The sequence below is a fragment of the Cloeon dipterum genome, chromosome 4 (assembly GCF_949628265.1).
Source record: "Cloeon dipterum chromosome 4, ieCloDipt1.1, whole genome shotgun sequence".
Classification (NCBI taxonomy): domain Eukaryota; kingdom Metazoa; phylum Arthropoda; class Insecta; order Ephemeroptera; family Baetidae; genus Cloeon; species Cloeon dipterum.
In genome coordinates, this window is record NC_088789.1 from 10,053,058 (window position 1) to 10,080,275 (window position 27,218).

At 39.2% G+C, this 27,218-nt stretch overlaps 7 protein-coding genes across 10 annotated transcripts in view; 4 read left to right on the forward strand and 3 right to left on the reverse strand.

Moving 5' to 3' along the window:
- The first annotated feature begins 297 nt into the window (after positions 1-297).
- On the forward strand, positions 298-5,080 carry Nab2 (Nuclear polyadenosine RNA-binding 2). 2 transcript variants are annotated; one of them, XM_065491734.1, is made up of 10 exons: positions 298-1,102; positions 1,158-1,298; positions 1,352-1,765; positions 2,820-2,946; positions 3,000-3,040; positions 3,098-3,281; positions 4,007-4,118; positions 4,175-4,326; positions 4,378-4,481; positions 4,536-5,080. In XM_065491734.1, exons 1-10 carry the CDS (start codon positions 464-466, stop codon positions 4,638-4,640), a joined length of 2,019 nt encoding a protein of 672 aa, XP_065347806.1. In that variant the 5' UTR covers positions 298-463; the 3' UTR covers positions 4,641-5,080. The 2 variants fall into 2 exon arrangements, with proteins under 2 accessions (XP_065347806.1, XP_065347805.1); XM_065491733.1 differs by having other exon boundaries at positions 3,000-3,281.
- A 420-nt stretch (positions 5,081-5,500) lies between these two features.
- Positions 5,501-7,027, forward strand: Zfrp8 (Zinc finger protein RP-8). Its single transcript, XM_065491743.1, has 4 exons — positions 5,501-6,241; positions 6,302-6,469; positions 6,575-6,786; positions 6,842-7,027. Exons 1-4 carry the CDS (start codon positions 5,689-5,691, stop codon positions 6,992-6,994), a joined length of 1,086 nt encoding a protein of 361 aa, XP_065347815.1. The 5' UTR covers positions 5,501-5,688; the 3' UTR covers positions 6,995-7,027.
- A 55-nt stretch (positions 7,028-7,082) lies between these two features.
- On the reverse strand, positions 7,083-8,760 carry LOC135944650 (N-alpha-acetyltransferase 30-like). The gene is made up of 4 exons (XM_065491748.1): positions 8,302-8,760; positions 8,049-8,172; positions 7,708-7,763; positions 7,083-7,637 (listed from the first exon to the last, which is right to left on the reverse strand). The coding sequence occupies exons 1-4, from the start codon at positions 8,758-8,760 to the stop codon at positions 7,500-7,502; spliced, it is 777 nt and encodes a 258-aa protein (XP_065347820.1). The 3' UTR covers positions 7,083-7,499.
- A 579-nt stretch (positions 8,761-9,339) lies between these two features.
- On the reverse strand, positions 9,340-15,744 carry LOC135944644 (neutral amino acid transporter 9-like). Of its 2 annotated transcripts, XM_065491737.1 has the most exons (13): positions 15,496-15,744; positions 15,271-15,432; positions 14,981-15,082; positions 14,732-14,864; positions 14,246-14,340; positions 11,576-11,733; positions 11,365-11,526; positions 11,264-11,305; positions 11,012-11,209; positions 10,746-10,957; positions 10,587-10,691; positions 10,286-10,530; positions 9,340-10,230 (listed from the first exon to the last, which is right to left on the reverse strand). In XM_065491737.1, the coding sequence occupies exons 2-13, from the start codon at positions 15,408-15,410 to the stop codon at positions 10,062-10,064; spliced, it is 1,761 nt and encodes a 586-aa protein (XP_065347809.1). In that variant the 5' UTR covers positions 15,411-15,432; positions 15,496-15,744; the 3' UTR covers positions 9,340-10,061. The 2 variants fall into 2 exon arrangements, with proteins under 2 accessions (XP_065347809.1, XP_065347810.1); XM_065491738.1 differs by lacking the exon at positions 14,981-15,082 and having other exon boundaries at positions 15,496-15,743.
- On the forward strand, positions 9,388-9,785 carry LOC135944653 (cytochrome c oxidase assembly factor 6 homolog). Its single transcript, XM_065491751.1, has 2 exons — positions 9,388-9,546; positions 9,609-9,785. The coding sequence occupies exons 1-2, from the start codon at positions 9,388-9,390 to the stop codon at positions 9,699-9,701; spliced, it is 252 nt and encodes an 83-aa protein (XP_065347823.1). The 3' UTR covers positions 9,702-9,785.
- Positions 15,745-15,853: 109 nt separating the features above from the next.
- On the forward strand, positions 15,854-21,613 carry Pgm1 (phosphoglucose mutase 1). Its single transcript, XM_065491739.1, has 10 exons — positions 15,854-16,404; positions 16,687-16,849; positions 16,908-17,186; positions 17,243-17,433; positions 17,490-17,644; positions 17,699-17,809; positions 17,865-18,005; positions 18,060-18,249; positions 19,375-19,509; positions 19,566-21,613. The coding sequence occupies exons 1-10, from the start codon at positions 16,162-16,164 to the stop codon at positions 19,653-19,655; spliced, it is 1,698 nt and encodes a 565-aa protein (XP_065347811.1). The 5' UTR covers positions 15,854-16,161; the 3' UTR covers positions 19,656-21,613.
- Positions 21,614-21,618: 5 nt separating this feature from the next.
- The window catches only part of LOC135944642 (tyrosine-protein kinase Dnt-like), a 44,586-nt gene continuing 38,986 nt past the window's right edge, over positions 21,619-27,218 (reverse strand). The window contains exons 3-10 of one of the 2 annotated variants that reach the window (XM_065491735.1): positions 24,611-24,845; positions 24,281-24,496; positions 23,387-23,738; positions 23,058-23,333; positions 22,841-22,999; positions 22,291-22,450; positions 22,100-22,236; positions 21,619-22,041 (exon numbers count right to left, since the gene is read on the reverse strand). In XM_065491735.1, coding sequence (XP_065347807.1) covers positions 21,930-22,041; positions 22,100-22,236; positions 22,291-22,450; positions 22,841-22,999; positions 23,058-23,333; positions 23,387-23,738; positions 24,281-24,496; positions 24,611-24,845 — 1,647 coding nt within the window. In that variant the 3' untranslated portion in view covers positions 21,619-21,929. The remainder of the gene's footprint in view (positions 22,042-22,099; positions 22,237-22,290; positions 22,451-22,840; positions 23,000-23,057; positions 23,334-23,386; positions 23,739-24,280; positions 24,497-24,610; positions 24,846-27,218) is intronic. The other variant, XM_065491736.1, reaches the window with a different exon arrangement.

Sequence of the window (27,218 nt, forward strand, 5' to 3'; positions counted from 1 at the left end):
AGGACTGTTTTATAACTTCACCAATAGCAAAGGCTGCTTCCCTGCTGCGTCCGTTTAATTTACTAGCGGGAAATTTAAAGGAAATTTCACTTTTATCAAGTCATTATAATTCACTATCATTAACATTGGTATCAAAACTACTAAGACAAAAATTAATCTTGTTATGTTTAAAATAAGCAAACTGTGCTCAAATTGAGAACATTAAACAAAAAATCACTCGCTTTTTGTGACAACTGAATATCACGCCCCCTCAGGTCTCTAACTAGCAGTGAGGCCTACCGGCGGCCATCATTAAGGTCAGCTGTTTATGGTATCACTCTCAAGCAGAAGCAGTTTCTTGGTCGACGGCTCACGGTTTAGTTCATGAATTTGGGGAATTGGCGTTAGTTTGTTGATGTTTGTGTGAGGCAGCTTGACACTTGAACATTGCTGTGTACGCTGCATTTTAATTTATTGCTTCACCATGGAATTGGTATGTTCTGAGGTGGGCAAAAAAATACGCTCGGCCATCAAAGTTCGGCTGATGGAGCTTGGGAAAACAGTCGACGATGAATTGATCGACTACATAATGGTGATGGCGGCCAACAAAAAAGAAGAGACTCAGATGGCCAAAGATTTGCAACCCTTCCTGGAAGAAGACACGAATAAATTCACTAGTTGGTTACAGAAGGTTTTGAAGAAACTGGAGCAGATCACAGTCACTGTTACTGACAATGAATACAAAGTGGCAGCCACTGTGAACAAGAAATCAAAATCTGTCACTGCTGACTCTCTGAAAAAGAAAGTTAAGGATGGTGACAGCAAGGACAAGAAGAAGAAACTGAAGGTTGCCAAGGATTTAAATGACACTCCGAAGAAATTAAAGGTAGTCAAAGCGACTGGGAAGACTCCTTCTGAAGTCAGTCCAGATTCAAAATCTAAGGGTAAAGTTAAATCAGTTGTCAAACTGAAGAAGACTGTCAAAGAGGAACCAACAATTCCATTGGAATCGTTTCCTAGCACATCAGGACTTCAAAGTTCGGTAGTTGTTGTTAGATCTGAATCAGTCTCTGAGAGAAAGATGGAAGCTGCCACTGCTAAACCTAGAGAACCAGTCATGATGGTGAGATAATTAAATGGCTGCAAGTTTCTATGTTTTAAACTTTCACAATTTCCAGACAAGTGACGTTGATGAGGACGAGGATGACGATTTTATCAACATCAAAACTGACTTAATTGAAGAAGAAGAACTGCTAGCTGAAGAGCAGCCAAATGGAAGCAAAGTTAGTCGCGTTGAGAAGATGAGCAGCGATCATGATGTAAGATGAACGCCAAAGTGATATTCATTTTAATTTATCCCATCATTTTTTAGAGTGAATCGTCAAGGTCCAGGCCGTCATACCGCAACAATCCGGCAATCACGACTGCAGAGCTCAGGGCACGGAGGTCCGTGGCTAACAGGTCTAGAAATGAATCTCCACCTGTGCAAGCTGTTATTCGATCACAAGTGATTGCGAAAAAACGCAAAAGCCCAAGTCCTCCACCGAGAGTGTCGGTAATGTCAAGAATTGGCGCTGTGCTGAAGCGCAAAGCCGAAGAAGAGGAGGAAGTGAAGCCAAAAAGTGTCGCCAGTGTTGTTAGGATCAAACCAAGAACAACCTTGCCTCCGGAAGCGCGCCCTTCCAAATTTCTTCTGCTTAAGGCTATCAATGAGGCGCAAAAATCAATCACTACTGCTAGACAAAAAAGTGTTGAAGAGGAAGAAGAAGCTGACTCGAGACCAAAGGTATTGCTGATGATAATCTAAAAATTTAGTTACCCCTTGATGTTTTAGTCTGTGCATGCCTTTCTCAAAATTAAAAATAGGCAATTATTTCAACATATTTCAGAAAAGGAATCAGCCTGCTGGCTCGCATTGTTAGTGCATTCTCAGGAGTGTCAAAGCAGTGGGAGATATTTAAGCAGTTTGAGGATCTAATAGTGGCTGCCCAATGTCGGAGATGGCAAAAGGTGGTTAGTTTAGTGACTCAAAATGCTCAAATAGCCCAAAGGGCTGGGAGGCGCACCGGCGCCGACTCACCACACTTGCTGGTTTACGCACCTTTCCAGTGGGTATAGGGACAAATAAATGTCTGGCGTTTGAATTCAGGAAGGCGAAAAAAGATAGCTGCTCTGCGGCCACTTGGGCCACTTGTTTCATGTTATCCGCTCGGCCCATAGCCCACGGGAAATTCTGAGCAGAGGTTATAAAAAGAATCAAATTAACAAACTTTTATCCTTTATCAATAAAAAGGAAAATTTTTTGGTTAAATCATAATTAAATCAGGTTAGGAATATATTTCCTTTCGCTGGAATTGTGTATTTTACAGTAGTTGGAACATTTGCTAAAAGTTTAAAATTTTCCATCTTGAATACGATGAAACTTAAATTTAGAGATCAGACATCACTTAAGAATCAGGTGCAAAATTTTTGCGTTAGCTAGCTTACAATTAACACCATTTTGCCCCAGCAGCGGCAGGGTACGATTTCTGGCATCTAATTTTTTAATCACATTTGATGAATTCCTTGGGGATTATTTTATGCATTTGTAGCAAATTTTGCAGTATCAATCCTCTTTAATTCTATGATCGGTATCTCAACACAATTTTTTTTAAAAAGAAAATATAAAATTTCCATTTATCATTTTTACATTGTACTGTCAGTCCAGGCATCATTCCTTAAATTCCCGTTTGAATAGTTAAAATTGTAATTTTCTAGCTTCTTCAATTTTACATCTTCTAGCATAAATATGATTTAAAACTAACTCCATGACAAATAATATTCTTATTTTTAACTACCAGCTTTTCACCAAGAACCTGAAGAATAGACTTGGTCCTAGAGAAAAGATCCAAGTTACGTTGCGCAACTTGGCAGCAGAGAAGAAGTATGATCTTGAAGAAGACGATGATGAGATGAATGAAGGGGATGGTACGAATTAATATTCTGCGAAAAACCGTTCGCCTAATTTTTCTTTGTCTCAGCGTACGTGCCTGAGCTCACAACCAGCAAGAATCAACCATCGGTAACTTACAAGCCAAGTCCTATCATAAAACCTGATGTGAACCGAAATCCTACCCAGTTTTTAATTACGCTGGATGGATATGAGGAGTACTCCAACAAATATCTGAGGGCTACTGCCGAAGACATTGAGATGCTGCAGGAAGAGGGCGTTGAGATGGAGTTCATTGACGAAGGGCAGCTGGCTGATGAGAATGCACCCAGCAAGCCAAAGCGTAAACGCATCGTTTTCACACCTGAACCAGGTAAAAATCTTTCACTGTACCTTTTTAAGTAGAATTTAAATTATGTAAGGAATTCTGAGAGCGCTGAAAAAGGATTGAATGAGGTGTGTTCTGATACACTATTTTAATTGATTGAAAGAAAAAATGAAGAAATACGCACACTGGCTAAATCTTAAAATATGAAAAAAACTGAATGGCTCTTAAAATTAACTCTGGACGATTAGCTATTAGAGAAAGTTCTAGGAGGAACAGGAAATTAAATAACACATTCTTGTACAGTAGTTAGTTGTTGTTTTGGCCCTGCATGCCTCATCAGCAGTACAGTAAGAATTTTCTGCAGCAAAGTTATGAATTTAGCTTTTGAGGTAAAGAACTGCTGATGAGGCCTGCAAGGCCGAAACAGCTGCTGTCTATTACGAGAACGTATGCTATTTAATTTTTCCTCGTAGCATATTCACTATTAGCTAACCGCGCAGAATTAATTAACCACACAGTGTAGAGCCAATGTATTTTATTTTAGTTGATGTTGTTTCCTAAGGCTTGAAAAACTAATTAATTTGACATCTGAGTATCTTTGAACCCCTCTGAAGTATGCCCTTATTAAACATTACACCAATTCTTGTTGTTAAACCTTGCAGAGTTATATTTTTGTAGTTTAACTTCTCTGTAAAATAGGAGAAATGCCACAGTAACTATCAATTTGAACTGAAATCGAAGAGAGTGAGTTAAAATTAAAAATATTTCAGAGGAACCAGTGGCCACTGAGCCTGTCAAAAAGACCATGGAGAGGTGCAAATTTTGGCCGGCGTGCCGACAAGGTGACAGCTGTGGTTTTCACCACCCCTCGACTACTTGCAAGTAAGTATCCTTAATATAATGAATGAAATATTTTATCTATGAATTCACCTATCCAGCAACTTCCCTAATTGCAACTTTGGTGACCGCTGCTTATATATACACCCTAACTGCAAATTTGATGCTGCTTGCACTCGAAAAGATTGTCCGTTCACTCACGCCAGTCCAAGAACCTTCACTGCTGTTGTTGCCATTCCTAAGTTTGTGCCAGGTATGTCTACTTTTGGATTGTTTTAGGTTTTCTAACAAAACATAATTACAGCTCCAGTGGTTCGACCTGCAGCTCCGGTAAAGCCTGTCGGCCCTACGATTTGTCGCTTCTACCCTGGATGTACCAATATGAATTGCAGATTTTTCCATCCCAAGGTGAGCTCAACAAATAAAGAAAAAGGAGAAACCTAATTTTTATGTATATTATAGCCATGCCGGTTTGGAGCTAGCTGCAAAAGCTTTGGTTGTATTTTCTCTCACCCTGATGTTGCCCCCATCACAAAGCTGAAATGGGTCAATACAGCATCAGTCTAAAATTTAAAGCTGTAGGTGTTGCTTTTTGTTTTCAGATACCTTGCAAATTTTGTAAGAATCAATAATTCTATTCACCTTATCAAGAACAAAAACTGTTTTTTCACTTTCAAAATTTCAATAGATTTTGGCGGAAATAGTTTTGTTAAAGTCAATTTTATGTGTGCTATGAAGACAGCTATATCAGTCAGTATTTCATCAGCTGCAGCAACATGATTGTTATTATGCTGTTCAGTTCTTGCTTTATGCATGTGGTACTGTTTAGAGAAAACCAGTTTTTCTATTCTGATGCCATTTGGAAAAATTATGCCTAGCATGAAAAATTTTGCATCAGCATGATGTATTATTGGATTTTGGATTACATGAACCTCTTTTCATTAAATATATATATGAATTAAGATGAATAAATATGACATAATATTGGGACTGAATTAACAGAAATATCTTATAACAGTTTCAATCTGATCCCTACTCCTCTGCATCCGCAAAGATAATTTTGATTGCAAATTATTTTATAACAAATAATAACATTGTATTTTCTAGTTGCGGAGAGTGTCAATATTTTTTATTTCTCCAACACTTGTTTCGGCTTTACTAGGCTTTACTAGAGTGACACCCTATTTCATGGATAAGTTACAAAATTATGATTTAAATAATAATTGTTTATTGCTATCATGACTGAAATATAAAAGCCGTACAAATGTTAATATTATATTACGAGTAACGGTCAAATTTAAATTATTGTCTTTACAGAACTATAATAATATCGCGCATTTTTATTTTCTCTACTCTGTGTGTGGGCGTGGCTTCAAGCTCCGCAACTAAAGCGAGGTTGCCAGTTGCCAGCTGGGTGTCATCAATGTTTTGTTGGTTATGTTTATTTTAAATTTATAGAAACGCTTTAGGCACACACGGCCACACGTGTTTAGTTGGCTGTGGTGTTTCGACTGTTTCGAAAAGTTGCAATTTTACCAATTGAAAGCAGTGGTTTTGCTAAATTATTGCGATTTTCTCACTCTGCGGTTAAATAAGAAGTTTGTAAACATTCACAATGGAGATGGACGACGAGTTTTTGGATTTGGACAACGCTGGGTCGGTGGACTTGGGATTTGCAGAAAAATGCGACCCGTGGAAACTGGAAAGTCATTTCTTCCCAAGCAAGATTGGTGGAAAGCCAGCCTGGCTGAACTTTTCACATGTACCAGCAGCAGACCGGGTCCTTTGCAAAACATGCAAAAATCCGTGCATTTTTCTTTGCCAAATTTATGCACCCATCATGAGCACAGACGAATGTTTCCACCGGACTCTATTTTTATTCGTCTGCCGAAACGAAGACTGCTGCGAGCCGAATCGGTCTGACAACTTAGTAGTTCTTCGATGCCAGCTTAAGAGAGAAAACGAATATTTTTCATCCAGCCCACCAGTCGAATCGAAAAGTTTTTCGCCAAAATGTAAAGTGACCGATTTCACTAAAACATGCCGAGTCTGCAATTTAAAGGGCACATCACACTGCGGCAAATGCCAATCAGTGAACTACTGCTGCCGTGAGCACCAGGTTGCTGACTGGAAAGCAGGACACAATTTGGAATGTAAATCTGGCAAAGGTAATTTTCTCTGTTGAAGAGAGTGCGATTTGTATCTCTGAACTGCTTCATTTTTTCCAGCTGACCCTCAAAGAAAGTGCCCACTGTTGCTCCCAGAGTGTGAAATAGAAATTGAAGCAGAGGAATTGACGGATGAAGCAAGAGAAGGAAAAAGGGAAAAGTCTGAGGAGGAAAAAATGAAGGAATATGAAAATTTAATTAAGGAAGGCAAAGCTGGAACCATGCATGGTATGCAATTATATTTTATTATAAATGCTCTCAAGGCTCCTGCGCTCTTCTCATATTATTCTGCTACTGTTATGGAATTAGAATTCATGTTAAAAAACATTATAGGGGACTCATCAGCAGATCCAGATTTTGATGCTATGAATGAGGACAAGGAAGATGTTGTCTTCAAGAAGTTCAAAAAAAGGATTGCTGCAACCGCTGCTCAAGTTTTGAGATACGAAAAAGATGGAGAACCACTGTGGGTGTCACAAGAACATCAACCAAATGCTATCCCGCCATGTGAATATTGTGGAGGAGAGAGAACCTTTGAATTCCAGGTAATACAATATTGTTATCTCTTCTCTGATATAAAGCTAACTGATTTGTTTTCAGATTCTACCTCAAATGTTGAATCACCTAGCTCTGGATCAAATTGGCAAAAGTATTGATTGGGGCACCATAGCGATTTTTACTTGCAAAGAAAGCTGCGACAATGGTGACGCGTATAAATCAGAATTTGTGTACAAGCAAGATATTGTTCAATGAATATCTTTTGATTAAATTAATTTCATGTTTCAATCGTGTGTGTTACTATGGAGGGTGGGGGCGAATGCAATTTTCAACCCGTAAGTCATTGTATTTAAAGAAATGAAATTTTATTATTCTATTCACGGTTGCACAAGTTTAACAGATATAGCAGAACTAAAACAAAGAGGGCATGGTTTCCAGGTAGTCATATTTTTTAACAATTTGTAATTTTAACACTTAATCTTTGTCTCCTGGTCCTATACAAAAAGGCATTTTGTCACTTTCAAAGAAGCATGTTAGTTTAATGCGATGAAAATTTAATGATGACAGAAATTATTAGCAGACAAAACCAAACTGATGAGCTGATATTAACATTCAACAGCAGAACCAGCATCAACAATTGACAGAATTCATTCAGCCATTTCATACAACACGGCCAACGCAAATTCGAACCACTCGTACGAGTAACAATCTGATCTGTAGTTAAGACATGGTAATGCTAATTTCAGAAGAGTTCATTGGTTTATCGTAGCCACAGTTTAAGTCGCAGAGCATCGACTCCGTTCAGATAATAGCGAAACAAGCGCTTGTCTCGGACGAACCCAAGGTTTTCGTACAGTCGCAGAGCGGGCTTGTTTGTTATCTCGGTTTCCAGAACAACCTGCATGTTAAAAAGGTTTATATCAGAATAAATGCTGGAGAATAATATGCTGGTGATGGTGTAAATTTACCTCATCGGCGTCATCTGCAATCATAGCTCTGATTGCCTTTAGAACCAAGTTGGAACCTGTAAAAGAAGCACTTCTAGAAATTTCTGCGGTGATTTTTATTTTTAAGGAGATTCCAAGTAAAACTTGTTTAATCAATTTAGCCGTGGGATAAATATAAACTTTTTAACACTAAAAAGATTGGTCAGGATCCTAAATATTTGCTAGATCAAAAATTGACACAAATTAAAATTTATGGTTTATAATATTATTTACTGATTTCAGTAGAGCCCATGACTGCCACTAACAAATTTATCTAGATAAAATTCCTTTTAAGTACTACAAGTTAATTTATTGTTTCTTACCTATCCGCTTTTTTCGGTGTTTTTCATCCACTGCTAGCATAGCGATGTAACCCCTCTTCAAAATTTTTCGATGTAAATCTAACTTGCAGACAATCGCTCCCACGCATTCATCTCCACACATTGCCTAAAAATAAGGGTGTAATAATTAAATAATCGAGGAACGGCAATAATCATCTATTGAAATATTTTAACTGGTTTTGCTAGAAAAATAGTTCTACAAGAAAATTTAAAGTGTCATTATGTATTTAAATACCAAAAAGCAGAGCTTGGGCCAGTTGTGTATGAAGTATCGGTAGGTGTATATGGAGTAGGGCTCGGACAGATCTTTTTGTATGAGGCGCATGATGTCCGGCATCTGCAGCTCCGACCCGTAGGAGACATAGCGGATGTCAGAGTCTGAGCTTTCTTCTTTGACAGACTTTTGACGACTCTCCTCGTGGCTTGAACTGTATCCACTTGACTCCTCACTATGGCATGGGACAGGTTCATTAACACAGTCCGCACTTTGACTAGAGCATGGCTGGACGTCCGGACAGCAGTGTGACGCACCGTCCACGCCATTAACCACCACCCCGTTCACTGCACTCTTAAGTCCTAGTCTGTTCTTAAATTGTGTTGCAATACATTCGTCCGTCTGCTGCCCCTTCCCAGCGTTCGGACTGTCCGAGGGTGCGGGACATGGCCCGAGCTGCTCAGAATTTTTCGTGTCCATTTGATTGGCGAAGCCCTTGGAGGCCTAACGATGCTGGAAACGAAGCTTGCTGCGCAGAAGGGCACTGGTGGTTGCCGGCGCGTTCATTTTCTTGATCCTTGTGTCACCATTCGTCTTCTGTAGTCAGAGCAGCTCATGGAAAATAACAATAGTCTCGCAATTTTTCCATGAACACCACCATATTGGCCGGACAAGCGAGCCACGGTGAGCGGCAAGCGCGGCAAATTCAAAACTGGTGGTGATCAGCTGGAATTGGAAACGAGAAGCAGCACGCTGTCTGGGCTGTTTTGTCCAGTTAATAATATAATTATATGTAAGTTCATTTTTTGAAACTGTCACTTCTACCGCTAAAAAGTTAACACCCAAAAGCTTCAGACAGCAGTGCGACGTTTTTATATATCTTCTAGAAGGTGCGGGCTAAACGTTTTCGATATTTTCAAAAATATCCCCTATCGAAAGGATGTGTTTATAATTATTGTGGTATTATTTTCTTACGTAACCTGGTTATAATATTGCTTTTTTCTCGAATTTGATCATAATAATTAGCTTGGGTCACAAAATAAATTAAAATACATACCATCACAGTTTGTATACATACAATAATATTAACTTTTATTTTATAGCAAGATGCCTCATCTCAACAAAGAGGAAAGATCAATATGCTGGAAATCAAGAGATGATTACTGGAAGTGTTTAGACAAAGCTGAAGCAAGCAAGCAATTAGACCCAGAAAAAGCATGCCAAGATCTGTACCAGGTTTTTGCATCAAAATGCCCTGGTCAATGGGTAAAGAAATCCTTGAACTAGTTTAAGGTACAACCACATAATGACAATTTTCGGTTTTATAGGTTAAACACTTTGAGCGAAAACGTAAATTTGAAGTGTTCAAGAAGAGAATAGTTGAAGAAGGATTCGAGCCTATTCCAGAAGAAAAAAAGTGAGACTAGTTGATAAATTTACAGTGTTAAATGTGCGGATGTGCGAATTTCAATGAATGAGTGACAAGTAGAATATTATTGTACAAACTTTGTTGTAAATTGAAACTATCCTGAAAATCTCACAGTTTGAAATCTTTAACACATCTTTGGCCTCACATCATAGATCTTAAAGAACATTAATTTACTAGATAAGTAATGTAACACATTCAATGAAGGTACTACTTAAAAAGGTACTCAAATAACTTAAAATTTCTCATATATCAGATCAGTCTTTGAAGCTTATCTTGCAATAAGGCAGCTTTTTGCTGGAATTTGTCATATCACGCGTATCACACATAATTTGAGATATCTTGCCTGAAAAAATTACAGCACAAAAAACTGAGCTAGTAAATTGATAGCACCAACAAGCGGAATAATTGTATGAATCAAAACTTGGAGACAGGTTAGCCTATTTTCTTGGAACAACGACACCATATGCAGCAGACAGGGAAGAGTGAAAACGTAGACCATTCCAGATATTGAACCAGTGAACCTGCAAATTAAAATTCAAATAATAAATTAGAATTGAAAGTTAAGTAGATAAATACCTTGCGATTGTTCCAATTTTTGGTAGAAAAATTGCAAACAAAACGCAGAGACAGACAATAACGGTGTTAAGAGTAAGGATTGGCACTCTGGCCTCCAAGGCAGTTGCTGGGAGTTTCAAAGCTGCAAAAACTTGGACCCTGATCATGTATGCCACTAGTGGAAATACAGTGACCAACTGAAAGAGCAAAAAGATCCTGGCAGTAACGGCCATCACATCCCACGCAGGGAAGTTGTTCAGGATGTTCTGAAAATAATATCATCAAACTTTCCACCAGCTCATCAAAACATTTCTTATCTTACGTCCTCAATGCAGGTTTTTGCCAAGGGGAAAGTCACATAGAAAACAAACCCGATGAGGATGTAAGTCATTGTCACAAGGCCATAAGCAATGGACAGATCACGGCCCTGAAAAAATATGTTCAATTCAATGCCATATCATTTGAAGCGATATCAACCTACATTGTTTTCTGGATTGCGGTTGTTCTTCATCACAGTTATGACAATATTGTGTATGAAAAATGAGAGAGCAAGGAGACCCGAGAGCGCAGGGAAGGACTGCTCAAATATTGGTGTAAAGGACGGACTAGTGGGTGTATGAATATCTGCATTTATACCCCACTGAGCGCCCTTCGTTGCTATAAAGCCCAATAGGTAAAAGACAGAGAGTGTGCCTGTCAGAAAGCATAAATAATCACTGCGGCTACAAAATAAGTTAATTCATATACCAATTGAATTAAATTTTGTGAAAAAAGTCGCGTTCCTGCAACTTATAAGCGGAGCAATGAAAGGAATCAAAACAAGAGGCACTGTCGAGTTCATATTCCACCACTTGTGATAATCGTCATCTTGTGATGCCAGTAGGAAGCCAAAGAAACTTGCGGTCTCGTTGTGAACTGGTGGTAGATTGGCACTTGGACACAGGACTATACATTTTAGTTAAATTTAACAAATAAGTATTTTAAAAATTATGTATTTACCGCTAGATGCATTGGAGACATCAACATTTTTCGTATACTTTGCTAAAAATATCAATTAACAATTAGATAAAGCAATATTTAGGGAAAACAAGAATGCTCACTATAAAAATAATCCACAGAGTAGTAGAGGAAATTTGACATCAGAACCCAATAAACAATAGTGGCTCCCAAAAGCACGACAAGTGAAAAAACCTTAGCAGCTATTTCAGCAGGCCAACCTAGCAGCTTTCTTGAAATGTCAGGGACCTCGGTGTGTTCGCCTCCTGCACAAAAATTAGCATTATCATGACAGCTAAAAAAATCATAAAATACCATGCAACTGGTTGATCTTGAGCAAGCGCCAAGTGGTGTACAGACAAATAGTGCTCATGAAAACCATCAGAATAAGGCCTCCGCCAAGGCCAGCTTGTGACACTCCCCATGGCATCGAGAGCAAAGATGAACCCATGATTGTGTTCCATATTGCGAATCTAAAAACAAATCCAAGAACAGAATTTAAGTTATGCTGGAATGTTCTGATTTAACTATAACATAACAGGGTGCAAAGGTTATCAGCAACGCAGCAAAAGCGGCTAAAAATTGGCGGCACAAGAGATGCACGCATTGTAAATGGTGACTGTCTCGTTGTCATGGCAACAGAGGTCGATGACCCGCCGTGCAAGTGGCGAAAAACTTGAGCACTCGAAACGAATTGTAAGTCGCCGACCCTGCCCCAAGTGCGCAGTTCTATTTAAAATTCAAATTGATGTCGACCGATTGCCGAGGAAAGCTATTTGAAAAGAAGGATATGACTTTTTTAATTATTCGCAGATTAAAATGTGTCGGTTAAATTTTGATCATGTCTAGAATTGTTTGGACTTAAACGATAGATAGATGTTTTTTAAAACAATTTCTTTAGTTGAATTTTGCAAGGTCTAAACAGGTTGCAAATTACGCGAGTCAAGGTCAGAGTTATATTGTACAAGCGTTGGCTGCACGCGAAAGGCAGAGAATTTTGATTATGCCAATGCCCAAGGTACGCGCATGCACTGGCGCTGAAATCACCCACCAGAGCCTTGCAATTTCCGAGCAGAGGCTCCAGTCGTCCGCGAAACCATGACCTAGGCTGACGCTCTGCTCAGTCAGGCAGGCCAGGTAAGAAGACACAAATACTAAATCATTGCTTTTTCTATTGCAAATTGCATGCGCACTTGTATGGACAATTCATAAGCACATTGATTCTATGCACGCGATCGTCACTACACTTTTTGGGTTCTCTTTATTGTGGCGGATATTACAAATTGTCAACAAAACTTTGAGAGGTTTCTTAATTTTTCTGTTAGAATTTTACATTGCTGCCGAGACGACCAATCTTTTTAATAATTCTTTAATTGGGGTACAGTAAATTTGACCACATATTAGCGTTTTTGCACACTGATGATAATTTCATGGCGTCTCGCAAGACTTTCAAGGTGAGGTTGTGAAATTGCATGAGCGCAGGCCGAAAAATCGCAATGATTGAAGCTGTGCTCGCTGCGTTCAAGGACATGACTTTATATATGCTTTAAAAATGGTCACTCACTGCATTATTTATCCCTTAGCCAATTCAGATTATTATAATTTGCTCAATGCATTCCTAAGATACGAAAAAACCGCATGACTTCAAATTGCAATAATTAAAATTTAACTTGAATGACTTCAATGCCACAATTTTTAACTCTTTACAATTATATTAGTTTATTTTTAAACTTTTTAAAAGATAATTCAGAATTAAAAATTTGGGGATTATTATATATTTAGCGAAAGACACCACAGTAGAATGAAAACCCCAATCAAAATAGAGCAAGAAAAGATTTTGTTGAATGGTAAGAGAACTCGAGCTGGCGGTGGCGAGCTTAGTGCAAGGGCTGCGGCAAACGAATCGGATTTATTTTGCCAAAATGTCTGGGATGCGTGCGCCCTGCAGACGACCTCAAATTGATCGATCTCGGCTGCATGCGTCTGGTTGGGCTGTGAGTGCAGCGGCCGTCTAGACACGCGGATCATCTCTACGGGGCCAGCCACCCCCATTGCCAGAATTGTGCCTGTGATTCGCGGCGTCCCTCGCGAGGGGGCATTCAACCCTCTCACAGTCGCTGGAGTGGGAGAACGAGAACGCGGGCCGGAGCACCAAACTCAGTTTGCCGGCTGAGCCAGTGCAGTCAAAAGGGACGGCGACAGAAATGAGACTGACGCGCTATTCGATACGTTGAGCCCCTCGTCGGAAAAAATTTGATCCGAGTGAAGCACTTGTCACATTCAATTCACGTGTGCGAGGATGAAATGAAAAAAAAACGAGTATCGGGTAGCGAAAACTAGACGGTGTCGTGTTTCAAGTCACATCTTTTAAATAGAACACTGAATTTGTAATAATTTGATATTTCAATTACACACAGGAATCATTGAAACACTTAATTGACAAGACTATTTGATTGAAAACCAGTAAACGCAAAACGATTAAACTAATTTAAGTGGAAACTCCCATAATTTAAAATGAAATTATGAATATAATACAAATTCAGTCGTAGTAGAGGGAGGAACTTATGAATTAAACATGCAAATATCAAAAATTGAATTGCATGACCCTAACGCATGATTCACAATTGCCCCCTGCGTGACCGACGAGAAAAAAACGCACAATAAGAAGTGCGATCTCTCGTAATCTTTGCAATTCAGTCGATTCACGCTACTTTTAATTGGGTCAGTGTGTTGATTATTCGGTGACGGAAACTGGAAAGACGCAAAAACATTGATCATGAGCAAGGAGTGCAAAAATAGTCATGGCCATATACTCGCAAGTGTCCGCCCCAAGATAACCCCCCATCCGCAAGGTCAGCGGACACAAAATCACGTCAAGTTTTCCATTGACCGCGTGTATCGAAATTACACCCATAAGTGACGTAATTCTTATTTTTAAATGCAAGCCGTTAAAAAGGAGAGGTAAAAAATTAAAATTTCACTCACATAGTGACGATGCTGCTTTGTTTGCCTGTCGGCCTCTCCGTGCCTGGGAAGTAAGGTAAAAAGAATGTTGGCGGGATCACATGATCAGGTATAATCTGTGAAGCAAAATTTAGGAGAGCTTTTTACTTCTACATCTTCAAATGAAATTTGTCGCATTGATAGAAAAAATTGAAAGAAAGACAAGGTTATGACCAAACAAGAAAAAAATTGTAAAATATTATTTTAGTGAGCACTTAGTAACAGTTTTTAACGTTTAATTAAGACACTACATTGAACAGCTAATTGCTTTTTAGAGACATTTCTTCATGTTGGTAAACAGAAATAAGGTTGACAAATTTATTGAATTGGTACTTATATTTTTAAAAATCTGACAAATTAAAATAAATAATGAATTGGAAATTTTTATTTTTCATTTCAAATTAAAATTTTAAGGTTAAACCTTCACATTTCTAATTGCTTTTCGCTTCAAATAAAATCAATAGTTACCAGGGCTGGTTCTTCCACTGTCACTGTGCTCCTCAACTTATTGTAGTACTGAAATCGATTGTATGTTGCTGAGGAGGATTCATCAATTTGTCCCGATATACGTCTGTGGGTGTGGTAATGGAATGGTCTGCGGCTGTTAAATTAATTTTTATTGCTAATGTGATCCAACGGCCTTTGAATTATTTAAATAACACAAGACTATTTTAGAGAAGCAAATAGTTTAGAAAGAGATTATTAATATAGCTTTACTTGTTTGAGTAGGTTTTGCGTAATAGTTCTCTGGTCCTCTGGTAATTAGCAACATATTCCATATCACTTGTTTCAGAGTCAGGAAACATACAAACAGGCATTCTGCAAGAGAGCATTGTACAAAGCCAATATAGTTAGGAAGCCATTAAGAATAACCACAGCGTGTAGAGTTTTGAAAAATTAATATAGAAATGAGAAGTAAAGAATATCTAAACAACTTGAACTAGAAGAGGAAGAGAAGAAGTTAATGCTCTTATTTTAGTGTGAGATCAAATTAAGAGTGGACGCACGTGTAGCTGTTATTGCTTGTACGACTGCCGTCTGATGACAGAAGTGGTTGAGACTCTCCTCCAGAATCAGTGGTTTGGTCTTCAAAATTTGGTGGGTAGCGGTTTAACGGTCTGCGGGGGAGACGAGCTCTGTCCGACATTTCTGTTTATTTGCTCGACCACCTTATTATGCAGCGTAGAAAGAGAAATTGGTGAAAATTATTTTAAATGATTTGCGAGTCTCACAGCTGGTGAATAATGCGATGTCCTTCAAGTGTCAAACGGCGAAAAGATTACTAGCTGCAGATTAGTTGGTCAGCGTCATGTGATTTTCTTCAGTGTTACGAACGATCGAGGGTTTCAGGAACCAAGTGGTCTCTGCCAAAGCGTTGCTGCGCTCTCGGTTCTCATACTAAATCAAAAGGCACAATATCCACTCGCTGGCAGCCAACATCATCTGGCCCATTGCATAGTACAGTCACAACACACTGTCGGAGGTGGGAGAGTTGCCATGCTAAAAGAGAATGTTCTTAGGCGCGCCTCGTAACCAATCACGGAGCGGCTCAAAACAGTCGCGAATGGCGATCCGTCAATGGCGCGGGAATTTCACATGGCAGAAAGTAGCACAAAGTTTGCGAAATTGGCCACTTTTCCAGCGCTCCACTGCCGGAAAAGTGATTTTGGCGCATTGGAAGAGGCCAACACATGGATTCGCATTCTCAGTTGGGGGGGCCATGAGGGCGGAGGACGGTTCACCTTGAAGAGCACTGCGAGTGCCCTTGAAGGTCATATGGCAGCACCGGCAACCGGCTGCAAGGACTGGCGATCGGTTTTTAGGGTCACCTAACTTTGACCGCAGTCGCTCTCGTTCCTCTCACCGTGGTTGATCGAACAGAAACAGAACTCGCCAGGATGGCCTACACAACCAAAAAAGTGCCGACCACTCCATTCGATGGGCAGAAACCCGGGACCAGTGGCTTAAGAAAGGCAGTCAAAGTTTTCCAGCAGCCAAACTACACCGAGAACTTTGTCCAAAGCATTTTAAACGTGCTTGGAGACAAGTTGGCCGGCAGCACTCTAGTCGTCGGCGGGGACGGCCGTTTTTTCGGCAAGGATGCTGTCAAAATCATCATCAACATGTGTGCGGCAAATAGGGTGCCACTATAATTTTTCCTCATCTTAGACGAAAAAATTCATTGTTTGACAGACGTGTGTGTGTATGGTGAAACTTTTGATTTGTAACATATTTTTCAATTTATCTCAACAACAGACCTCTAGTTTCAAATCAAGCTTTAGCAATTTTATTGTGTAAATTGCATTTACCAAGAGTTTTTTTATTTATTATGAATTATGATAACTTGAATTATTTTGATCAAATTTCTACCATAAATACATAGAATAATTATTAATGTTTCTTTTTTTCTTTTGTTTTTATAGGTTGGAAAGCTATTTGTTGGTCAAAATGGGATCCTTTCAACCCCTGCTGCTTCTTGTTTGATTCGCAAACACCAGACAGCAGGGGGTATAATTTTGACTGCTAGCCACAACCCTGGAGGCCCTGATGCAGACTTTGGAATCAAATTTAACACTTCTAACGGAGGTTTGACTTTGATTGATGTATGATGAAAATGTAATTAAGATATAAATTAATTTGATAGGACCTGCTCCTGATGCTGTCACCAATCAAATTTACTCTTTAACCACTAAGATATCTGAGTACCTCATCACCGATTCGCCGGTTGCTGTTGACCTGTCAAAAATTGGATCCAATACGTTCACTATTGATGGCGGCCAACAGTTTACAGTTGAAGTTATTGATTCTGTTTCGGACTACCTTCTTCTTATGAAAGAAATATTTGATTTTGAATCAATCAAAAAATTGCTGAGCGGTTCGTCAGGAAAGCCGTTTAAATTGCTATTAAATGCAATGCATGGAGGTAAAAAAAATTGTAGTCTGTTTACTCCATATAAATTTTTATATTTCAAATTTCAGTCACTGGGCCTTATGTGAAGCGCATTTTTGTTGAAGAATTGGGGGCTGGCGATGATTGCTGTGTGAATACAACTCCTTTAGAAGATTTTGGAGGTCATCACCCAGACCCCAACTTGACCTATGCTGCTGACTTGGTGAAAGCTATGGCTGAAGGAAACCACCAACTGGGAGCTGCGTTTGACGGAGACGGAGTAAGTTAACAGATTGTTAACAAATTTATATTTCTAACTCATTTTCAACTAACTAGGACCGCAACATGATCTTGGGTGAAAAAGCGTTCTTTGTCACTCCATCTGATTCACTGGCAGTATTGGCAGCCAATCTAGAGTGCATTCCATACTTCAAAAAGACAGGCGTTCGAGGTTACGCAAGAAGCATGCCCACCGCAGCCGCTGTTGATAGGTTTGCAGATAAATGAACGTGTCTGATAATTTATTACAAAATAAATGTCCACAGAGTCGCAAAGGAAACGGGAAAAGAGTTTTTTGAAGTGCCCACTGGCTGGAAGTACTTTGGCAACCTGATGGACGCTGGAAGGCTGTCATTATGTGGTGAAGAAAGCTTCGGGTAGGAACGAATGATCTGTTCGAGCATTTTTTTTAAATTGTGTCACTTAAAACAGCACTGGTTCAGATCACATTCGTGAGAAAGATGGTGTTTGGGCTGTGCTCGCGTGGCTCTCTGTTTTGGCACACACAGGCCTTGGCATTGAACAACTTCTAAAGCAGCACTGGGCCCGCTTTGGAAGGAATTTCTTCACAAGGTAAAGTTTAAAGGGAGGCATAATTGGACATATTGAAAATAAACAAATTTTTAGATACGACTATGAAGGGTGTGAATCAGATCCATGCAATAAAATGATGGCAGAGCTGGAAGCCAAAGCGATAGAGCCATCTTTCGTGGGCACTTTACTGACTGCTGCATCTTCTGGAAAGGTTTATACTGTGGCCAAAGGAGATAACTTTGAATACACTGACCCCATTGATAACAGCGTTGCTAAGGGACAGGTAAATTTTCTTGCTACCTTCACTTTTATTGAGTCAGACCTAGACTTGGACTTGTTGGTCTGTGCCACTTATTACCAGTTCAGAAAGTACTGTTCAAACTATTATTTATCGTCATCTTTGTTAGGGTGACGAATTGAGCATTTTGTGATAAGGATTTTCATGCTACTAACACATAAAGTCATCAATATTTATCTCAACGTTAAATTGAAGTTAATATTCACATTCATTTGCGTGGGAGGTTATGCAATGTTGTCTTGACCGTTAAGAACGAAAATGATGTTAAAACAATTTGGAGAAGACTCACAAGTTGGAAGTGGAAATTTTCCATTTGCTTTGTACTGTCAGGAAGTGAAATTTCAAAAATTGTGCAAGTAACTATTGAAGCAAATGGAAAGTTTCCACATACAAAACTTGGTAATTTTCTCCAATTTGTTTTAACATATTTTTCATTGTATCAAGATGTTTTGAAATCATGATAAAATACTATTTTGAGCACATTGAAAAATTACAAAGTGATGCTCTTGGCAACGAGAAAATACAATGTCTGTTTTTCATTGTTTTATGGAACATTCCTCGAGTGGCTCGCATTGTTGAGTGTATGCTTAGCTTGCACCTTGCAATGTAAAAATCTGAGCGTTGTTTTGGGGTCGATAGCGGGCTGAAGCGCCTAGGTTTGACTTCCTTTGTATTGCAATGACGAGTACATTTCGGATTTTAAAGGATTGCGATTGCTTTTTGACTCGTTACTTGCTGGTTTGTACCTTTCCAGCATACGAGAATTAATATCACGGGACGAATATCTAGTTTTCTAATAAAATACCCCTGTGCGGAGACAGTAGCACGAGCTGGTCCTTTTGTAAACTGGGCTTTCCCCAAGGGGGCTATTTATTCGTTATTTGTTCGCTGTGTTATTGGGACAAGGAGTTATTTGCTTTTTTATTTGTCTCACTCTATAGGAACTGTTGGACATGGTTGAATGCTTGAGATTTTAGGCCTCTGTTGATATCCTTCACAATAAGCTCTAAATTTTTAAGCCGAACTATTCTACATTGATTGCAGCATCAAGTTCTTATATTTCCTAATAATTCCTAATTCTTTTTTAAAGAGAGTCCTAAATATTTTCAGGGAATTCGAGTTCTTTTCTCTGATGGATCACGAGTGATCTACCGCTTGAGTGGAACAGGCAGCGCAGGAGCTACAGTTCGGCTCTACATTGACAGTTATGAATCTGATAGTTCCAAGCACAGTCTAGATGCTGAGGTATGTTCCTAATAGCCTGAAATAAAAATACTCTTCAACTGAATTGGTTAAAACAGGAAATGCTGGGCCCTCTGGTTGAAATCGCCCTTCAGCTGTCCCGCCTTGAACACTTCACTGGCCGCTCAAAGCCTACAGTCATCACGTAATTGGCGTAGTAAGTACTAAAATAACTTCGTGCCATGTTTTCTTGTCAAAATTTAGGGGTATGTGACAAGGTTGTATCGTTTTAACCATTTTAACACAATTCGCATTGCGGCTACATTCACCTTAATCTAAGCAAGGATAATAGTTTCACACAAACCTTAGCATAACCCAAGCAATCCCTCTTCAACTCTACCTCTTGTTGTTAGTGTTTTCTCTTGAATATTGTGTTTTAATAGCAAAAACAGTAGCCTTTTATAAGGATTTGTAAATTGTAAGGACGAGTTAATTTTCTCCTGTAACTTAAGAGATATAATAATGGTGGTTGGGAGTATTCAATCTTAATGTCAGTTAGTTATAGGAATGTGGGATTCATGTATTTCGGTCTAAGCAAATTCTTAAAAACTGTTATAAAACATTTTACTCTTTTTGGCTCAGAGATATATCTTTGGCGTGAATTTACTGTAATTTTTAACACTAATTTTGATGAATATGAGCTGAAATCCATTTTAAAATATTTAAATCCTAGTCCCTAAATTTCTGCACAAAAATTGATGGAACGATTTACTATTTTTTCGCGTTTCACCTGCAAGTATTAGTTTTACCTTTGCATTCTAAATACAGCTAATGTAAATACTATGCATTTTAACAATGTCTGCGAAATTACAGCTTGCGCTATGAAATATATCTTAAAATAATTGATAAGGAAGAGCAGCGGACATTGCTTAGCAAACTGCTGGATAAACTTCATTTTAACTTTACTTTTAACCAAATACTGACTTTATACATTGGCCAAACACATCTTAAATAGTTTGTTAACACATTTTACGTAGCATACCAAACAATTAAATTCGAAAAAATAAGTGTAGGTGTCGCACACATAGCAACACTTTAAAATCCTCCAAGCACCTCACCGTAAACACACATTATAATACATATTATACCAAACAGGATAGGGAAGGGAGGAATGATAACTGCCAAGTAAAGCTGTGAAAAGGATATTTTTGTGAACTAGATTTTAAAGGTAATCATTTGATAAATAATGATTTAAAACAAAATTTTAAGCACGAGCACAATTTGCATTAGCGATTGTTGCTCAGTGTGCTCATTCAGCAGAGAATTGTTACAAATTAAAACTCAGTTTGATTCTGTGAAAATGGGCGCTAAAATTGTTTAAAATCAGAACTTTTCTATTAGCTTTTACAACCATGAAAAGTGTAAATACTTTACCCAAAACTCTTTAATTTGTTATTGTTATGCAAAACTCAAAAGATCATCGTTTCAATTGGCCAATCTGACGTTGACATGCCCAGAAAGACTTAATATAATCAGTAGGAACGTATTGAAAATACTTTTAAACCGAAACTCTTGTAAAGGAGAGTGACATCTCCGGCGCTGACAGCCACGAGCAGCGCCGGGTCAGTGACCAGCCATGACTGCCTGTTGTTGTATGATAGACTGGACTTTCTCTACTCGGTATCTATCTGCTTGATCCGTAGTTTGTAGAAGGGCACCTTTCGAAGGCGGTCCTGGTGACCGTTTCAAGGGGCTCTTGCTTTGTTTCCATTGTCCAATTTTTGTTTGCACCGTTTCAAACGAATCTGCTGCGACGCACCAAACACTCGCTATAGCTAGAAATATTGAGCTAAATGCCCTGACACGATTGATGGGTTCATTTTAGCTTTGCTTATTGTAAATATTTTGACGCACTCTTTCTCGGAAATATATATTTCGCCTCAACGCACTTATTATGAATCTAAGCTGGGAATTCAATGAATTTTTGTGCAGTTAGAAAAAAAGACCACTCATCAGCTCTATATGAAAATGGATTTCAGTTTATATTGTCATTTTGTTCTAAAAATGTAAGCTACTTTAAACATGTTTGACAGGCTCTGGCTTGTTTTCTGAAATGCCCATGAACTGTATGAATTGGAATTAAATAATAATTAGGATAACCATAAAACGCCATTGTTTCATTTATTATATCATCTCTATTTAATTTTCTTCTTGTATGACTCATACATTTTTGTACAAAACTCTGATCACTCTGGATATCAACATTAAAATACATATTTACAATGAACATTTATTCTAGTATACAAGTTCATCCAATGGACATAATAAATAGCTCTGATAATATCCACTTTTGATTATTTATAGTGTTATATTGTTTTTGGACACCAACGCGACATGATTCATGCGCACTAATTCACATGATGATGACTTCAGTTTATCAAAGTTCTAAATCAAGTCTTTGAAGAGTCAATTAATTGATACGATCACACAAATAGGGTCAATTGATTGTACAGCTCTTGCAGACAATGTTCCATCTGGGTCGCAGATGGTCTTTCCTGTGGATCTATTAACCAACAAAATGCCATGGCATCAAACCTGAAAACATAAACAAGAATCAAAAATTGGTCAAGCAGTGCATTTAAAAGGGACTCACAGTTTATTTGGACAATTAAGAGGATGGGCGAGTCTGTAACCCTTCTCCAGGTATTCTGACATCTCAAAGGGATCAATATCTGAGTAAGGAGCTTGCGCCAGTGTGACGATTTCCCACAGGAGGACTCCAAATGCCCACTAAAAGATCACGATTCAACGCTAATCCGTATTTGATTCCAGCCATTCTCTTACCATATCAGACTTAGTTGTGAACTCGTGGCGGTTCAGGGCTTCGATTGCCATCCATTTAATTGGTCGGTTGTCGTTGTCGCCCAGACAGTGGTAGTCCATTGGGAAGAGATCTCTAGCTAAAGCATTGTCGGCAATTTGTATCCTAAAATTGCCATCAATCCTGGAATAAGTCAGACAAATTTTTTTTTAAAAGGTTGAAATTTAAAATTTATTTTAGGTGCACAATAAATCGATTTCTCAGAAAGAAGAAAATCGTTTTTTAGCCTATCCTCCTTAACCTCCTTTTTGTCCCTATCCGCTGGAAAGGTGCGAAAACCAGCAAGAGGTGAGCTGAAGCCGGTGCGCCTCAAAGCCCGTTGGGCTTTTAGAGCATTTCGAGTCACTCAACTAACCACCTTTTGCTATCTCTGACATTGGGCAGCCAGTATTAGATCCCCGAAATGCTCAAGTTAATATCTCCCATTGCTTTGACACTCCTGAGCGAGCCAAAGTTTAATGCAATCGTTTATTTTAAAGCTAACTTAAATTTTTTTTCTAGGGTAGCACTTACATGCAATTTCTGGCAGCAATATCTTTGTGAATGATTTGCTTCCTATGCAAATAACGCATGGCTGCGTTGACCTGAAGGCCCATGTCCACAAATTTCTGCGTGGTTATCATGTGAGACATGCCTCCGTCGCTATTGTAATGGCGACAGTTTAAGAGGAACCTGCATCAGGAAATATACAATTTATTAAGGAAAAAAAATACGTGTGGATGAAACTTGCCTCTTGAGATTTATGTGGCCCTTGTAAGGGTAAATAAGAAGGGGTATATTTTCGTCGAGAGACACCCCTCTCACTGCGAGCAAGTTTTGGTGAGTGAGGGCGTACAGGTACGTGCCCTCCTGCAGCAGTAAGTTGATCTGCACTTGAGATGCTTGGTCCACCACCGTCTTCACGAGGACATCTTCCTCCTTCATGGTGAGCGCTTCAGCATAGGAGCCGAGGTAGACTCTTCCAAAGGTTCCCTCCTGCACCACGCTTTTTAGCCGTACGCGGCATCTGGAAAAGGTTGAATTAATTTCTCGCTCAAAACTTTTGAAATAGATATCTACCTCTGAATGGTGAGTTCGTTGATCCGTTCTGTAATATCGTGTGTCCGGTCGTCCCTGCTAGTGACGACTGAGGGCACCTGGCAAACCGAAGCAGCTGAAGCCGTTCCTCCGAGGACAGAGTGAGCCGACTCGTGGTGCCGAGATGGCTGCCTCCTTGAAGAGTAGCTGGCGTAGCTACTGGCACCAGACTTGGCAGAGCTGGAGCCTGCAGGGGCGATGATTGGTACACCGTGGTGGAAATTGTTTGGCGACGGAGTGGGCACCACAGGGGCTGGCAGCGTGTAGGCTTTGGGGTGCAGCAGCGGTCCAGTCAGTTGGGAATTCGCAATCATGCGCGAGTCACTGCAAAGGGACCAACATTGGGATTCAATTGAGATTTCCAAAGTCAAAAGAAAAAATAAAACAATGAATTTTAAATTTTTACTCTTAAATTTGTGCACATGTAAAGTAAAAAACGTGTAAAGTAAAAATTGAGTTGCCAAATTTTAATTATATGCACAGCAAAAATTTTGTTGTTTGATAAAAACGATATTATAAATTAATGTTTAGAACTCTCAATAATAACTGTTTTTGGGTGTTTCTAGGAGAAATTTGATAGTACGGTCTGCAACTTTGAAATTTTTGGTCGTGGTATTTTTTTATTTTTTGATAATATGTTGTTGGAGTCATACAGAGAAAAACTCGAGATATTCATGATTTTGTGAACTGGCTGGCTTCTGATTTCACCCTGTTTTTCCGGGAATGGTAATGCATTTTTTACAAACATTTGTGATTACAGCACCTCTAAATTTCAGACCATATCAAATCTCTCCTGAAACCACTTTTTTCATTTTAACTCAACAAATATTACAAATGTTGAGAATTTTCAATGAAAATTAAAGTTGGGAGATACTTACTGGATGACATCCTGGCGCCTGGACTTGTTTCTGTTTCTAGCGCAGCAAATTGATAAGAATACCGCAACAAAGACCAACAGGCCGAAAGCACACGCCGCGGCTGCGATAAACGGGTTGTTGTTCTCTGGCCCTGACGCTTCTGGAGAAGTGTCCACAGAGACATGCCCCGAGGAGAATTGAGACAAATCGTTGCTCTCAGACAAAGTAGATTTTCCTAAAAACATTAATAAGAATTTTAGTTTCCGAGTGTATCTTCCGCATGACTTTATACGTGTGAATCTACTAGTTTTGAAATATAAATTATATCTTGTCTTGAAGAATAGCTTACTTTGGAGGCAAAACTTCTTTCTCATCAAAGTGATCGCAGTGACAGTTTTCTTTTCACTAGTAACGTTGATGGAAATGTTGACATCCACCTCAGCGTCGAGATTGCCAGTGCAGGGCAACACCACTTTGAAGATCTCCTGCTCCGTTGGCACGAAACCCACCGTTGTGATGTTGGCAGTTGGCCGATCCAAGGCGTTTTGGTTGGAAACAACGTCTATTGAAAGAGAGTATGGCATCTGAAACAAAAATGCATGTTTGAGAAACATGATTGATTGAAATTGGATAATCAGGACTGGGTAATATTGAATTGCGCCGTAAATCAGAGTAAATTGACTCTTTTGTTTTGGCAGAGCTCACGGGATAACAAAAGTCTAGCCATCCATTGACTCTTTGACCCGCTGCTTCAATTGGCGTGAACTCTCCCAGAGGAAGTAAATGATGCCAAAAAGGGGACCACCCTGGGATCCGTCACCGCGTCGAAATCATACGAATCGAGACGTCAAATAAAGCGTACTCGATCAATCACAATAATTGCCACCCGCCGCACTCGAAAAAGGAATAATATATACAATCGAGTCTACATTTCACGCCTCGTCACCTCGAGCATGTAATTACTCGGGCGCATAAAGCACGCATGCAGAGGACCACGCTATAAAATTAATCACAAAGAAAAATCTCCTCGGCACACAACGGCGTGCACTGACGTCACGATTTAATTCGATTCAGTCGGATTTCGAGAAGCGCGCGGCCTCTCATCTCGATCGTGAAAAGATCCAGGTGCGCTAGTCGGATTTGAAAAAATAAGCGGAGGTGTGATGGAGACCCTCGTGGGGTGCGATGTTTGGACAGCCGCATTTATTTTGTGACTGCTGAATAAAAATACAGTCGCTGTTCTCTGCTGCTGTATATTTAAAATGCTCCGCTGGTCCACTTGGGCACTTTATTCACACGCGCGGGGTCTGCATTCATTTGAATATTGTGGGCTGACTCGAGTCCAGGACGGCGCGTTTGTTTGGACGCGCGCTGCTCGGGCCACAAACAGTCAACATCTGCACCATCGAGAAAATGGAAATGCGGCTGAGATGCATAATTATTCTGACGCTGTTCACGAAATTGAATTTAGGCAGCAGAGGTCATCAATTAGCATTTCAAAATGCCGGTTATATAGAAGCAGGCAGCGTATTTTTTTATATTCAAAGAGAGAAGGAAAATGAAACAGGATCTAAAGTAGAAAATTTCTCACAACACTCGCTCCTCTCATATTTTTTCTTTTTTAACGCGAATTCTGAGGAAACCAATTCGTCTTTTTGTTGCGACTGTTTATGACTTGACTTTGGCGCCAAGCAAAAAGACGACAAATAATAGACGAGAACAAGGCAGTGCACGCGGTGCTTTGTCATTTTACTTAGCAAAAAGCCTCTCGCTAAAATTGAACAAAACGGAATGGCCGGCGGCGCTTCGCCGGAGACGCTTATTAGTATCAATTTTCCGTCTGCGCAAACTACTTTTTAACCATCTCCCGTGGCCATTATGTTGCCATTACGATTGTCAGTATGTTGTGTTGCTGATGTCGCAAAGCAGCGGATGATTTCTTGCGCTTTTCCATTCTCAAATAAATAATAATGAATGCTCTTTTGTGTGCGCACAGCGTCAGGCACGGCCGCCTAGTGAAAATAAACACACGCTGCATAAAAAGCACCAACTCATTTGAGCGATCTGTCAGGTACGAATGCGTACGTGAACCATAAAATAAACATTAAGCGTCGTTTAATAACTCATCATTCACCAGTCATTATTACTCTGCTCCTCTTCCCCACTCGGCCCGTTTGGCCCGGCGAAAAGAAAAAAAACACCAGCCATCACTCAGTTAGCCATCATTAGCGGGAATAATTTATGAGTCTTGCGTGAACCGGTGTTCTCAGAGCAATGGAAAAATAATAACTTCTGACTCACGGTTTTACACCACAGGCACGAAATTCGCCATGTATGGTCGTGTTTTTAGGTTTTTCCACGAACCCGATATTTCGGAATTATATCAACCTTCCCATTTTAATTTTAAAATTGTTAGAACGTAAACTACTGTCAAAAAATAATGAACCAAATGTATTTATTTGCTTCATGTGAACTAGGATAGCTAAGGCAGCATTAGTAAATATAACGTATTCAAAATGATCCCCTGAAAATAATTCGCTATAACTGGATAACAATATTTTGAATTGAATTTATTTGAAGGAAATTTATTTTTTAAACTGATTCATGGATGAAAAAATTGTACTTGCGGAATTGGTAAACGCGAGCTATGTTGCAAAACTCACATTAGCATTTCGTCAAATCGTAGTATATTTAAATTAACTAATTTATTTTGTGTGTTGTCTAGCCAGGAACGGCAAAAAACTCAGAATTCTCAATAAGATTTCCTTAAGTTATTTTAAATCTTATACTTCTCCTTAGTTTATTTTCATTAACGATGCTGTTTGAAATTAATTTGCAGTAAACATCCGCACGACTTGCTTAAAAAAAAGCTGCCAAGACTCAGCAGTAGTATGTAAATCTGTCAAGAGAGACTGCTTTGACTTTATACTGACGCTGCTAAATGAGAAAAAAAATCC